General features: G+C 39.7%; 1 protein-coding gene across 1 annotated transcript in view; it reads right to left on the reverse strand.

The window, feature by feature from the left end:
• SPACA1 (sperm acrosome associated 1) overlaps window positions 1-16,222 on the reverse strand; it is a 36,261-nt gene that overhangs the window by 18,222 nt on the left and 1,817 nt on the right. The window contains exons 2-4 of the mRNA XM_089528541.1: window positions 10,872-10,928; window positions 1,137-1,238; window positions 689-795 (exon numbers count right to left, since the gene is read on the reverse strand). Coding sequence (XP_089384667.1) covers window positions 689-795; window positions 1,137-1,238; window positions 10,872-10,928 — 266 coding nt within the window. The remainder of the gene's footprint in view (window positions 1-688; window positions 796-1,136; window positions 1,239-10,871; window positions 10,929-16,222) is intronic.

Raw genomic sequence — 16,222 nt, forward strand, 5'->3', positions numbered from 1 at the left:
TCCATGCTCTCCTTCAGAAATATGCTGGGAGTAGCTAAACCTAGAATAAGATGAAAGGAGGAAGGAGAGTTCTTTTTGCCTAAAGCAGGGAGAAAGAAGTTTGGTAAAAGATGGGGCTGGATGTGGAACCATCTGCTATATTGGGAGACAGCTGAAAGTGAATGTGTGTGTGTGTTTTATAAGTAAGATCAATGAAGAAAGAATGATTTATTTGATTCTTACACCTTTTTATTTTATTTCTATACCCACAATTATTTTTGTTTTTCAGGTAGCTGCTTCTTCTCTAATTTAGACTCTAAGCTCTTTGGGGAGATGAATGAATTCTAGGAATTTTGCAAATTTTTGCAAAAAGTCAAAGAGATTAAGAAAGCTACAAATTGTGGGAAACTAGATATTTATGTGGATTCATTTATAAGTATCACAAATTCATATCAGGATAATAATTTTATTAGATCAACCAAAGGGACACAAAACGTGTGTATACTTTTAAGATCTATTAATTTAAAAATATGCTATCTGAGTTCAGATCAGAAGATATTGAGATCTTGAACATATCTTTGTGCACTCTGTCAACCTAATATAGATTTTTAGAATTTTTCTTAGGGTCAGCACAAGTTTTAAGGTCTGCTTTTTATATAATACATTATTTAGTGTAAAATACTGCACAAAATTGAACAAAATGATTCACCTGGTCTGGAATCAACATTTTCCAAACATACTGAAATCGATTTTCTGGAGGTACAAAAATACAAGGTATCTTCACACTAGCAAGGCTTTCAGAAATTGGCTTGCCCCCTGCAGAAGACAGGTTTAACAGTCATTTTGTGGCTGTCCCAAAACAACAACTATTATTGAATTGATATTATTGTTATTTATAATAACAGGGAGTATTCTAATAACAGCCTAAGACTGTAGAAATTATCATTTAAATTGGAAGGATTATTAATTGCATGCTACTGTACCAATAGTTAAAACTGCTTGAAAGTACCTATAAACTTAAATAGTATAGGAGCATGCCACTTTTAACATATCTCAGCATCAACACATGCCATTCCGGAAAATAGTCATAAATTGTTAGTAGCTTACCTACCGAAGCTAACTATAAAGCACTTTGTTATAATCAGATCATTACTTACATCCACAATCTGCTGGTCCTCTGCACTCTTCTACACGAACAATACACTTTGTTTCACCTCCAGGGCATCCATTGGTTAATATAACTTCTCGAATGCCAATACCTTGGACCAAAGTAGAAAAAGTAAAATTATATCTGTATATATTTATGTTTCCAACCCCTTTTTACTTCCTTTCTCTTTATGAAGGATGTTTCTTTAGTTCACCTCCTAAAATCGGAAGAGAATGGTTTTGTTAAAGACCTTCAGCACAGCAATTTTCTTCTTACACCTAAAATTTGTAGATATTACCCATTTTGCCTGTGACTACTACCTAGATGATAGTGTTCCGACAGTGTAAAAACATAATTTAAAAAGCACTATGCTTTTAGTATAAGGCACTCATCTTTTAGTAGAATGTAATATGCACTTTCATTTTATGCACTGCTAAAAACAAACAAGTTAATTAAAATTTAAATATCAACGCTAGCTTGCCGCCTTTGTGAACCTAGCCTTTCAAAGCCTCCACCATCTGGTGCCTGGCACATTTTTGCTCTGATGAGCTCATGCCGAACAGGTGCTGAGCATTCTTAACTCTTATTGGTATCAATGGGAAAAATACAGTGCTATTGAACACCTTACAGATCTGGAGAGTTTCAGAATGTGAATATACACTCTTACAGCTTACAAAAATGTTCAGATGTCACATTGGCCTCACCTTGTAATCAAGCTTTATAAAAGAAACAGAATTGTATACAGTGAGCCCTTGGTATCCGCTGGAGTTTGGTTCCAGGAACCTCCATGGATACCATAATTTGTGGATGCTCAAGTCCCATTAAATACAATGACACCAGAGTTTATCACACGAAAAAGATCAAGAGGTTATCCCAAAAATATCCTGAAAAAAATGCGTAATTATGCGGTACAATTTCAGACAACATTGTACAAAGACCGCAATTAAACCAAACATAAAGTAGGGTTAATCCATATCTTTTAAACTTCGGAACTTTAGCAAAAATGCATTTTTGAATTCATTATATTTGCAAAATTGGGATGGTATGATAGCCAAATTCACATTATCTTCATGATAGCCCTCATTTTCCTGGTTTTCCCAGTTTTCCCATGGTTCTATGGGGTGGGATTGCTGGTGGTGGTGCCTTGAAGAAAGAGCTGCTGCCTCCCCCACCCTGAGATCGCATCCGGTTTTGATATATGGTTACAGTGCACCCATGGTTTACGTGGGAGCGCCATATGCAGCTTTCAGCATACGCTGAAAGCCGCACTGGAAGAGCCCGGCGCATGCCCTGGAAGAACTAATGGGGTGCGTGCCGCCATGTGCCACAGACGCAAGCCCCATTACTTCCTATGGAGCTTTAGCATACGCTGATTTCCCCCTACGCGGAGGGATCCAAAACAGATCCCCACATAAGGAGAGGGCCTACTGTATTTTGCTTATTGAAAGGGAGGTTAGGCACAGCATTCCACATTCCTCAGGGAGATAGCATTCAGTGGGACTTGATGCTGGCTGGCAGAATGTGTGGCAACATATTTTGGTTTCTGAAACCATATATTTACTGGAACAGCGCTATATGTATACATTTAGTATTTTTCCGTGTGTGCGGGTGTGTGTGTATATATACACACATACACACACACGCACAATCTGTCATATGTGTGCATGTGTAATAGGAAGATAGATAAAGGCACCTTTGTACAGCGGGCCCTTGCCTTACGCAGGGGATCTGTTCTGTTCCAGACCCCCCCCCCCGCGTAAGGTGAATTCCGCCTATGCTCAAGCCCCATTCATTTGAATGGGGCTCATGCGTGGCGACGCGGGAGCGTGCGGGGCACCACGGGCACGTGCCCCATTCATTTGAATGGGATGCGCCACCCCTTGCGCCCCGCGCGCTCCCTGACGCTTGAGCGTGTATGCTCAAGTCCGCATAAAGGGCGCCTGCATATAATGTGGGCGCACTGTATTTGTATAAAGGTGGATAGATAAAGGAGATAGATAAAGGCACCTTTATATGTCTCCAGCCAACTCACATTCCTGGCATAGATTGCCTTGTTGGGATGGGAGGAGGACCCCATAATGATCTCTAGGTGCCTGCTCCTTCTCAAAAGCCCCAAGAGGCACTGGACCTCAGGGGCAGTCCAAAGCTCCCACGTCCTAGCTGCCACAAAGGAGGAAGAAGCTCTGAGGCGACATGATTTCCGGCTAGGTGACTTCTCCCCCTCCGTTTGTGGACATGTGCAGTACGTCCAAGTCGCCTTTATTTCTACTTTATCTCCACTGTAAACATCGCTGAATATGAAATGCAACTTTGGGTTTTTCCCCTATTTTCACGTTATTATGCGCGGAATGCAAATGTGTGTGATCCTCATTTGCAAAATTGCATGTCATTTCCCCTTTATGTGCAGGATGGCTTAACTTTGCTTTAATGTCTCTTTAATACTAAAATTAGACCCAGTATTACTCCATAGTAAAATGCTGTCCCTTATATAAAGTGGCAAAATCAAGGCTTGCTTATTGGAATTTAGATATTATTTGAATATTTTCAAGCCACGGTTGCTTGAATCCATGGATCAAAAATCTGTGGATATGGAGGGCTGACTATACAGAAACTTACCCCTGTGATATGTAACCTGAAAGCAACTTATCATGCTTCTCCTCTATTTTGCACTGATTTCTGGTAGTGAGTACAACTGCATAGATTTTTAATTCAGTAAGATGTATATATACACACACATATATATACACTAATAGTCCTGCCAACTATGATGACACAAAATGAGTCATCATACCAGAATATGATCCAATAATATCTCAACAGAATTTACAGAAAATGTAAGAAATACATTTGTGTTATTAAACATAATTGATCGGGAACCAGAAGAACTATGGCCAGAAGCCAGGGACATAATCAAGGAAGACTGCAGGAAAACACTAATCAATGGTCAGAAAGAAAGAGAAGGAAAGGAAAGACAAGAAGCAAAAGTAAAGGGAGAGAGGAATAAAATCAGAACTATGAACACAACTGTTCCACAACCAGTACACAAGAATAAGGAGAACTGCTATAATAATCAATGCAGAGAAATAGAAGACAATAACAAAAAGGATGAACAAGAGATCTCATTCACAAGTTCTGGGAACTCTAAGGGAAGTTCATACCAAGGTTGGGGATGATCTATGATCAGAAGAACATACTATATGATCAAGAAGACACAAAAAGACATTAGAAGCAATACACAGAAGAGCTATATAAAAGAGATGCTGAAATGAAATGAGGAACCATATGAAGAGAAGCCCAAATCCTATAAAGCAAGGTAGAAGCTGCAGTAAGAGAAACTGGGAAGAATAAATCACCAGGAACACATGATATCCCACTTGAACTGCTACTATCCACAAAGAATGGAGAATGCAGTCAAGATATCCTGAGAAAATTAGGAATGGGAAGAGCAGCTATGAAAGAACTAGACAAGATCTTGCAGCAAAGACATACAATTGAACACTAAAGTTAAAATCAGCCAAGCCATGGTATTCCCCATCATCATGTATGTATGTGAGAACTGGATAGTGAAGAAAACAGACAGGAAGAAAATACTAATTTGAGATGTGGTGCTGGAGAAGAGTGCTGATGATTCCATGGACAGCCAAAAAAATAAAACAAATGGGTCCTTAAACAGATCAAGTCTGAAATTTCCTTGGAAGCTAAAATGATGAAACTGAGGCTGTTGTACTTTGGCCACATCATAAGAAGGCACAAATCACTAGAAAATATAATAATGCTAGGAAAGATTGAGGGTAGTAGAAAGAGGAGAAGACCACTTGTCAGCTGGCTGATCTCAATCAAGATGATCATGGGGCTGAATCTGTAGGAAGACAGGGGGAATTGGAGATGTCTCATCTACAGGGTTCCCATAATTTAGGGTTGACTCAAGGGCATTTAACAACAACAAAATCCCATTGATCTGGACAGGGATGGTGTGCTTTGGTTCATCATGATTCTCTATGAGGTATTTGATATAAAATGTTCTTTCCCTGATAATTTTATGTGATCTTATCTACTGTGTGTTTGTGTGTTTGTTTTACAAACACCCTAAAATCAGAGCTCACGAAAAGTGCTTTTATGGACTGCACCTATCTGAAGCTCCCAGCCAAAACAGTCAGTAGCTATGTTGGCTAGGAAGCTGTAGCCCCTAAAAGTAACTTTTCTGAGCTCTAGTTAGAAGAAACACTTAGAAGCTCTTAAGTGAACTGCATGCATCTCCATTTACAGCAGGGGCGGGGAGCCTACAACCCTCCATGTTCTGATGAACTACTATTTCCATCATGCCTCACCACCAGCCAAGCTGAAGGTGGTTTTAACTAGGTTCATGAGGGCTTGGTTGTAGCTTCTCCCTTTATGGTGATGCTACATGTACAGTCCACCTTCCTCATATGTGGCGGATCCGTTCCGGACCACCCCCACCCCCGCGTATGGGGAAAAGAGTGTATGCTTAAGTCCCATAGAAAATAATGGGGTGCATGTTTGCAATGTGGCACGGGGCAAGCAGCACAGGTGCACACCCCATTACTTCTGCCGGGGCTTGCCTTCCACATAAGCTCAAAGTTGCAGAAGGCAAGCCCACCTACGAGGCGGGCCAAATGTATATCACCATGTACATAAGGGGATTCTTTAATAATAATAATAATAATTAGTTTTATTTATATACCGCTATTCCAAAGATCATAGCGGTGAACAGCAAGTAAGCTAATTAGCAAGTAAGCTAATTTGCCCCCAACAGTCTGGGTACTCATTTTAGCGACCTCGGAAGGATGCAAGCCTGAGTCAAGCTTGGGCCCTTTTGCTGGTCTTGAACTCGCAACCTTGTGGTTTTGAGTAAATGGCTGCAGTACAGGCATTTAACCACTGCGCCACCAGGGCTCCTTTAAACATGGATTCAATCACTCATGGCTTGAATATGAATGAATATATATATATATATTCATATTCATATTCATATTCATTCATTCCCAAAAAGCAAACCTTGATTTTGCCATTTTATATAAGGGACATCATTTTACTATGCCCCTGTATTTAATGGGACTTGAGTATCCATAGATTTTGGAGGGCCTGGAACCAAATTTCAGCAGATACCAAGGGCCCACTGTATATATCTAGGTATGATTCTTTTCAGGGCAGTGTTCTCTCTCTGAGATCTCTAAGGTCCAAAGGTCCCCTCACTCAGAGACCTGGGGAAGGGCAGCCAGGTCCCAGGACCAGGGCCTGAGATCTGAGAACCCTATTTGCAGATTGTTTTGTTTTTTTATTTGCAAAATCCCACTTAATCTCAGAGACACTTCCCTCCTGCTAAGTGTGGAGAGGATTATACTCAAAGAAAACAGAGATTCCTACATGCAATTCAAATTAGATATAGAATTCCAAGTCTCAGACATCAACATTTCACTTAGGAACTTCATGTTGTTTTCAAACACACATTAAACACAAGGGCTGTGTTTCTTTGCTTTCCTCTTTTCCTTCTGCCAAACACTTTGTTCTCAGCTCTCTCAAATGGCATAGGATGCGAGGGAGGAGAGAATAGTATGTTTAGTCCCAGTAAATACTGACTAGATTGTCATCCATTATAGAAATATTTTGTTTACTGTATAATACAGGAATAGAGAGGGTTTAAAAAAAAACCTTCTGTGACCTAGAGATAAACAAGAAGAAAGTCTATTTGAATATTGAATTAATCCCTATGCATATGACAAAAATACCTTGAGGTAAGGTATTATGCATCTTTAAACGCTTAGAATGTATCCTGATGGATTTTGTAATATTTCTTAGGTAACATTTTAACTCATGAAACATCACCTCAAATGACAGAGGGAAGGAGCAACACATACTAGAACTGTCACAAAACAAGCCTCTTGCTACACAGCTATGAATGCCTCATTTCAACGATGGAAAAACCTGAGCTGTATGTGACAATGAACTGACACTTTTGTTATAGACATTTTTCTTTGTTTGGTAGGTCTGCGGGATTTAAACACACACACACATACACACGATGCAGGAACACTAAGATTATAAACAAGAAGGGGAAGAACAGATTGAGAATTACAGGGATATGACAAAACACTCTAATAATAATAATAATAATAATAATAATAATAATAGAGTTTATTTATATCTTCCCGCCTCTCCAATTTGATCGAGGTGGGATCACAGCAGAGTTTAAAAAATACAATTAAAACATTACAATATTATCACCACACGTTAAAACCACAGTTAAAAACATAAAATCAGCAATGATGGGGTCAGATGCTCTCATTCCATACAGAAACAGTCTGTAATTCATAGAAGATCAGGTGGGTATGCACGTTGAAAAAGCTCTGTCTTAACCTCCTTCCTGAAAGTTTCCAGGGATGTAACAAGGCGGATCTCCTCTGGGAGTCCATTCCAAAGTCGGGGGACAGCTATACTAAATGCTTTTTGGGAAGTAGAAGCATATTTAGATGCTGGTACCTCTAACAATTTCTTCCCATTTGTTCTAAGAGTGCGGGGCTTATTGTATAGGGAGATGCGTTCCCGTAAGTAACTCGGGCCCAAGCCATGTAAGGCTATAAAGGTAATAACCAACACCTTGTATTGTGCCCGAAAGGTAATTGGAAGCCAGTGTAGATGGAGGACTGAGCGGGTAGAAGATGACACTGTCTTTCTAACTGGGCCACCACTGCAAATGACTTTTACCCCAACTCCTATCTCTGGCTTGCACTTAAATCTGGTCCATAAGTGCTATTCGTGATTTCTACCCTCAGGATTCTCCCACCCAAAGAAAGAGAAAGATCAACTACTACCACAGTCATCCCTAAATTCAAGGGACAGGGCACATTGTTCGTATTTAACTGGGAGAGAGGAAAGTTGGGGCATTTTTTTAAAAAAATGGCTTTGAAGTGAGAGGTATCTATCAAAATCACCCTGAAGAAGAGATATGACTGCAGAAAGAGGCATTTATCAGATTTGGAGAAACCCTCTGGTAGGATACATGGCATAGCCCGGAACATTTAGATTTTTTGGACTGTTGTCCAAAAAAACATTCTGGTTATATTAGTGAGCCCATCGGTTACAGTTAGCCTATAGCCGGAACATCCTCCCTTTCACTTTGGATTGTAAAATGACTCTACAACAAGGGAAGAAACAGCCTAAATTGTGATGAATGTTAAATGTGGGAACATAGTGTCAGATTCAAGGAACTGTGTAAATGTCTTCAGGTTTGCTTGCATGACCAAGAAGTGAATCCATGAGCGAAATGTATTCAACATGAGCAAATAGTCACTGGTTATACAGTGCCTTACATAAGTAGTCACCTCTCATCCCCCTTTTTTCATGTTTTGTTGTGTTACACTTGGGATTGAAATGGATTTAACTGGATTTGTTAGCACTTGATGTGCACAAGATAATCAACCCTGTGAAACTGAAGGATATTTTTACTGTGACACAAAAGTTGAGTAAACAAAAGCACTGGCACCTACTGACTGCATAAGGATTCACACTCACATACAGTGCTGTGACACACTAAAGATAAGCTCAGTTGTACACCAAACAATTGAATGTAATCCACCTGTATTCAGTTCCCATGCCTAAAGTTTTCTCTTTCTCAAATACCCCAGAGGTTGCTGGGGGGGAGGGGGGAAGAGTGTGTATGTACACACACACACACACACACACACACACACAGGGCCGGCTCATCCATATAGGCGAACAAGGCAGCCGCCTAGGGCAGCAAAATTTAGGGGCAGCGCAGCGACTTTTTTTGTATAATTTTTTGCATAATTAAACAATATTAAAATGAAAATTCATTACAGCAAGTGTCGTAAAAGCAAGCTACCATATGACGGTTTCTTTGTACAATGGCTAAAACATAAATGTGCACCTTCCTGTGTCCATGGTACAGTTTTTAATTGGATTTTTTACTAATTCTCAATACTATGACGAGAGATTGGAACCTAGGTTTTATGTCATGTTTAGCTTTAACAAACGAAACAGCGGAAATCAAGGAGTGAAAATAATTATGAAGGGTGACAGGGGGTGCCAAAATATTTCTCACCTAGGGTGGCCAAATACCTAGTGTGTGTGTGTGTGTGTGTGTGTGTGTATATATATCTAAAAGATCCACAATGAGATGAGAGAATCCGTCCATTTGACAACTATCACCCAGATGCTCTACAAAGCTAGGCTTTATGGAAAAGTGGTCAGAAGAAAGCCATTGCTGAAACAAAGCCATATCAGAGTATGCAAAAGGCATGTGGGAGGCACAGCAAATGTGTGAAAACGTTTTATAGTCTGGTAAATCCAAAACTGAATTTTTAGGGATTGCCAGAAAGCACAGTGTGTGGCACAAAGCCAACAGTGTTCATCTCCCCGAGAACACCATCCCCATAGTGAAGCATGGTCGTAGTACTATTATGTTGTGGAGATGCTTTTCTTTGGCAGGGACTAGGAAACTATTCAGGATTCAAATCGAGATGATTGGGACAAATTTACAAGGCAATTGGAGGAGAAAACCTGTTTCAGATCTGAAACTATGGCAAGACATTGTTCAGCAAGACAGTGGCCATAAACACAAAACCACAATAATGCTGGAGTGATTTAAAAACAAAATAATCTGTGTCTTAGAATGGCCCAGTCAAAGTCTAGATCTCAAATCATCTGTGAATCTGTGGCAAGACTTGAACATGGCTGTTGAGCAATGGTCCCCATCCAACCTGACATATAGAGTTGAAGCAACTATGCCAAGAACTGGCAAAAACAGCAGGATCCAGATGTGCAAATCTGATAAGAGACTTACACAAGAAGACTTATGGCTATAATTGCTGCCAAAGGTGCTTCTACCAAGTATTGATTCTGGGGGCTGAATACTTCTGCAACTAACAAGTACAAATTTGCTTTTATAATTTAACTTTAGTGCCACAATAAAAATATTTTGTACCTTTACAGAGCTGGATATATTGTATATGTGATAACAATATCAGTTAAATCAGTTTGAATTCCAGTTTGTAACATAACAAAATATGGAAAAATGAAAGGGGATGAATACTTCTGCAAGCATCCAGAAAATTCAGTGTATCACACAGAAAAATTTGTTTTAGAAATACAAAATCTCATTCTTTGCATGAACTACATGTGAAACGAATCTATTGTCAGAAATACAACAACTATGCTGATCTATTTCTTCTGCATTAACATGAGCATTTTCTATGAGCCAATGGTCACTCTGCTGCTGAACACTTTCAAACTCCTTTCTGAGATCTCAACTATCCTTAGCACAGCTAATAAATTGTATGAATTGTTGAATACAGAACAGGCTATTGCAAAGAAGCAATTTGTTTTAATAGAGCTGGCAATATTGTATGTGGGAAGACATCTGTGAGATGCATCAAAAGGTCTTTCAGTTTCTGAACGTCTCACAGATGTTCACAAATAGAGAAAATTGTTACTTTGGTTGAAGGCAGCTTATGAGCCAATAAATGAAAGGAACTGGCTTTTTAAAAAGAGCTTGTAGGCTGTGAAATTAACAACAGATCTGACCTAAATTTGTAATGACAATCAACTGGATTGTTTTTGTTAATTATAGTTATCAACAACCTGAAATCAATGAGAGGTGAATGAGGGTATACAAATTACAAAGACTAAACAAAGAGTTAGCATATTGTTTCCTTTAAAAATCTTTTAATACACCAACTTACATTTATTTTTCTACTTTCTTACTTACCACATGTAACTGTGCATTCTCCAAATTCTACTTCCTTGGGTTGTGTCAGATTTCCATCTAAAGAAGATTCAGGGTTATCAACAGCTGATTACAAAGCTTTTTCTCATAATTGTTACTTCAATTAATTATAAAAACACATTTTTCTTAATTTGTTTCCAGTGCCTTTCCTCCGAAATATGAAACAGGAGGTTCCTCTACTCTGTGGGATAATCTAAAAAATAAAAAACACTGAGTTTTTCATGAGTAATCTGTTTACTAAACCAAAATCTACATACTAAACCAAAATCCATCGTTGATTATTTAAATTTTAAAGTGATTTTTGAGAAAAAAGAAAGACTTCGGTACATAATACCTATTGTTTTAGTATACTCCATTAGATACTTTCAAAAGTTTTGTTTTAAAAAATTGTGCTGTTTTTATTCCACACAACTATTATATGTTACTTTTCAAGTAATTAAGCATATTGCAATAGATAGGTAAAGCAATTTAATTTTCTTCATGTTTGCCTAATGCAAACATTCCTGCCCCACAACGCACTTTAATGTCATTAAAATAAAAGTTCAATAGAACTTTTAAATATCTGTACTAATGTTTCCAGTTTAAGTGCCTGGAAGACCACACTGTGAACATCTTAACACAGATCATTTCTACAGTATGTAGCTGTGCTATCATTTTGTGTGTTACTGTACTTCTTTGTTTTCCATTATGAAAGACAGTTAAGCAAAAAGAAAAAGAAAAGAAATTGCTATGCAAAATGCTGTACCCAGTTATATATCAAAGGAAGATGAAATATAGTATAGTTTTGCAGTTTAACAGTCTGTACAAAAGGTCTCTAAACCATTAGTTTCCCTACATGTATCTCTTCATATTAAAAATGAAGATTTTTTCCAAATCTCTCTCCTTCTCTCCAAAAATTACTTTTTATGCTTCAGCCACTGTGCTGAGTGTAATACAAAACAGTAAAAGAATTGTAGGAGGTTTGGATCTATTTAAACTTTTTAAATGAAAAGACAGCAGAAATGACTTCTGTTACTTGTCATTTTCAATGACATTTTCAGTCACTGCATTTGTATGAAAATGTTGATACTTTTACATTCAAAGGATTTCAGTATGAAGTCTTCAGAATCATTGCTGTTTCAAATCCCCTTTCTATACACTGCTTTTAACATTCCTGGCAGCCCTTAAAGTCCTTTTTTTGCCAGGTTTTAAACATCTTGCTGGACAGAACAGAAAGCTGGGAGCTAACCGGATCAGCAAAACTGGAGCAAACAGAAAGACTTCTTTCCTGAGAAGTAGCCCCCCCCCCCCCCAACTCCTGATGTGCACTACAGTCTTATGCCTTTCAACTCAGAAGGGAGCCTCACTGAACTCAGTGGGCTTTACTTCCAAGTAACTACATGTAAGATTGCAGTCTTCAATGATGTTGCTTCAGAGCTAGCAGAACTATGAAGCATTATGGAGGAATTACAGTGTCCTTTTCCAAGCTGTGGTCTTTTGAGACACAGAATAATACGTACAACAAGCGTAATTTGTTAGGTGCACTTGAACTGAATAATTCAATGACAGAGATTAAACATATCAATGGGGGATTGAGGTTTTGCTTCAAATTAGCAATACTGAGGTTCTGGAACGGGTTGTTTATTCTCACTGTCTTGAGTTTCTTGAAGCCAACTTCATTCTCAATGCCTTTCAGTCTGGTTTCCGCCCAAGGCACTCTACAGACACAGCTCTCACTAAGATCTCAAATGACCTTTTACGGGCCAAGGCTAATGGCCTTTACTCTGTTCTCATCCTTCTTGATTTTTCTGCAGCCTTTGACACCGTTGATCACTGTCTTCTAGTTGATATACTTTCTGACCTTGGGTTCTCAGACTCTGTTCTTGACTGGTTTAGATCTTATTTGTCAGACAGATCTTTTGCAGTGGTCACAGGTGGTCAGACTTCTTCTCCTGTTCCCTTATCTGCTGGAGTTCCCCAGGGTTCTGTTCTGGGTCCCCTTCTGTTTTCTCTCTACACACTGTCCTTAGGTAAATTCATTAGCTCTTTTGGTTTTTCCTACCATCTGTATGCCGATGACACCCAGTTGTATCTTTCCACCCCTGACCTTTCTCCAAGGCTTGAACTGCAAGTTTCGTCTTGCCTCACAGCTGTCTCGCAGTGGATGCGCCATCGGCATTTGAAGCTCAACATGTCCAAGACAGAGCTTCTTGTCTTTCCTCCTAAGCCCACCCTTCAACTCTCCTTTTCTGTCTCTGTGGACAAAATTTCTATTCAACCAGTCCAGCAAGCCCATAGTCTTGGTTTTATCTTTGATTCTTCTCTGTCGTGTATCACTCAGATCCAGACCACAGCCAAGGCTTGTAGATTCTTTTTATACAATATTGCCAAAATCCGACCATATCTCTCCGCCTCTACTGCCAAGATCCTGGTCCATGCCATAGTGGCATCACGACTTGATTTCTGAAACATCCTCCTGGCTGCGCTTCCTCTTTCTCACCTTCGTCCTTTAATTTCTGTCCAGCATTCAGCTGCACGCATTATCACATCCGCCCACCACTCTGACCATATCTCTCCTTTGTTGGCATCCCTTCACTGGCTCCCCCTCCTTTCCGTATTCAATATAAGCTCCTGCTGTCGATGTTTAAAGCCCTCCATGGGTTGGCCCCTCCTTACTTATCAGACCTTATTTCTCCTCACCTTCCCACTAGGGCCCTCCGTTCTAGTAGTCAAGGTCTGCTGTCTCAGCCCAGGATTTCCTCTGCCCCATCTCAGATTCGCCCCTTTTCACTTGCTGCCCCTCACTCCTGGAACCTTCTTCCCCCGCAAGCATGGGCCATCACTTCTTTAACTAGCTTCAAAACGGAGTTGAAGACCATCCTGTTCAGAGAACCGTTCCCAGGCATTGCGTGATTATCATTTGCTATTTGATGTTCTTTTTTGTTGACTGTTTTACAGAACCATTTCCTGTATTGCTATGTATTTTATATGCATTATCCTATTATTTCTTAGATTGTACGCCATAGGCAGGTTTACTCTTATATATATATTGTTTTATGTACAGCGCTGTGCAAATCTACAGCGCTATATAAATAACAATAATAATAATAACACCTTCAGTATCGAATTACAGTAAAAACAAGGAGTGGCTATTTATTTATGCTTTGTTGTTGTTGTTGTTGTTGTTGTGTGCCTTCATTTCCAATTTATGGCGACCCTAAGGCAACCCTATCATAGGATTTTCTTGGCAAGTTTCTTGAGAGGGTTTGCCATTCCCATCTTCTGAGGCTGAGAGAGTGTAACATGCCCAAGGTCACCCAGTGGGTTTCCATGGCCAAGATGAGATTTGAATCCTTCCATTGTCCTAATCCAATGCTCAGACCACTACACCACTCCGGCCCTCCTATTTATTCTTTAGCTAAAGGTAAAAATCAGAAACTGATCTTTGCATAGATAAGGATAGCACATCTCAACTATTGCGCTCCACACAGTACTTGTCTTCAATAAACTATTAGACTGAGCTGGCTAACATGTGTTGTATCATGATCAAAACATTATTTTAACATGAACTAGCAACCTTGTGATATAGTAGCAAAATTTCCTGGGTGTCAAGCGTTGGGAAGCAAAGTACAAGTGGAAAAGAATAGCTAAATAGAGAGGGCACAAACTCTCAATATTCAGCTCCTCAAGTCTCCTGACCTCTACTAGCATATCTACAAAAAAGGATTAAACAGCAGGTGACAGAAACGCCTGTGTGATGCACTAGAGTCAATGCCAGATTAGGTGCTCTCTTGCTGTCACTTTCTCTCAACTTAACCTACCACACAGAATTATTTTGAGGATAAAGCCACTTACTCTGCCCAAGTTCCTTGGAGGAAAGACGGGTGGGATCTATGTGTAATGATCATGTGGGTTAAACTCCTCCAAGGATAAGTAATATTACTCTTTTACACAGTCAGAACAAAATATATATATTAATAAGATACAAGTGTACCCATTATCTTTTTCAGTCATCGGAAATTTTTACACCACACTTGACAGAAATTGTTAAGATTCTCCTCCAGTAATATAGAAGTCTCTCATGTGTATCACTGCCATCAGTCATCAAAACCAACTTAATGTCGAACAACAACAAAGTATTTTTGTTCAGTGTGCATCATGATATATTTGAAATGTGTCTTTGCAGTTAATATATGGAAGGCATTCAGTATGGTGTAGTGGTCTGAGCCTTAGACTAGGATTCTGGAGAACAGGGCTCAAATCTCTGCTCAGCCATGTAAATCCACTGGGTGACCATGGGCAAGTCACATTCTCTCAGCTTCAAGGGAGGGCCATGGCAAACCCCCTCTAAAGAAGCTTGGCAAGAAAACTCTATGATAGGTTCCCCCTTAGGGTTGCCATAAGCCAGAAATGACTTGAAGGCACACCACAACAACAACTTAACTCTCACTTCCCAGCCACTATGTCTTCCATTCATCAGTTTGGAGGTTCAAACATTATTCTTCCTGGCTTCAAGCGGTTTTCTCTTTCTTTTTTTCTTTCTTTCTTTTGGCTGCATAGTAAAGTCGTTGTACAAACGTGCCACCTTCTTCCCACTGCCTGCCTGTCAAATTTAAGGAAGGCGGGTGAATAAAAGACAAGTGACATCCTGAAGAAGGATGATTAAGCGTTGCTCAGACATCACGACTCTTAATTCTGCCTTGTAAATATCTGGTCTAACACACGAAGCTTTTTCTTCCTGCCAGAGCCAAACAACCTTCATTTCCTCAAGCGCAAGGGCAATTATGATGTGGACATAACAACCAACAGCGAGAGCCAGCATGGCGTTGTGGTTTCAGTGTTGGACTACAACTCTGGAGACCAGGTTTCGAATCTCAGCTCAGCCATGGATGAGTAAGTCACACTCTCTCAGCCTCAGTGCAAGGTCATGGCAGACCTCCTCTGAATATAATCTTGTCAAGAAAATCTAGGGGCACCCTAAGTCAGAAAGGACTTGAAGGCACACAAAAACAACAAAATTATGTGCTGTGAATGGGCCTAGCCAGAGTTCAAATCCCAGCTCAACTACAGAAAGGTGACCCTGGGTGAGTCACACTCTCTCAGCCTCAGGAAGACCTTGGCACACCTCCTTTGAACAAATCTAGCCAAAGAAAACCCCATGATTGGTTTCGCCTTAGGATTGCCATAAGTCGGAAACAATTTGAAGACACACAACAACATGAAACAACAACAAAGAGGTGAGAGAGGTGGTGAAGAGCCCCTGAAACTTGGGCTGCATCTGCACTGCAGAAATAATGCATCTTGACACCACTTTAACTGCCATGGCTCCATCGTATTGATGGTGGGATTTGTAG

The sequence above is a fragment of the Sceloporus occidentalis genome, unplaced genomic scaffold (genome assembly GCF_023333645.1).
Source record: "Sceloporus occidentalis isolate IW3139 unplaced genomic scaffold, rSceOcc1.0.p SCAF_6, whole genome shotgun sequence".
Lineage (NCBI taxonomy): Eukaryota > Metazoa > Chordata > Lepidosauria > Squamata > Phrynosomatidae > Sceloporus > Sceloporus occidentalis.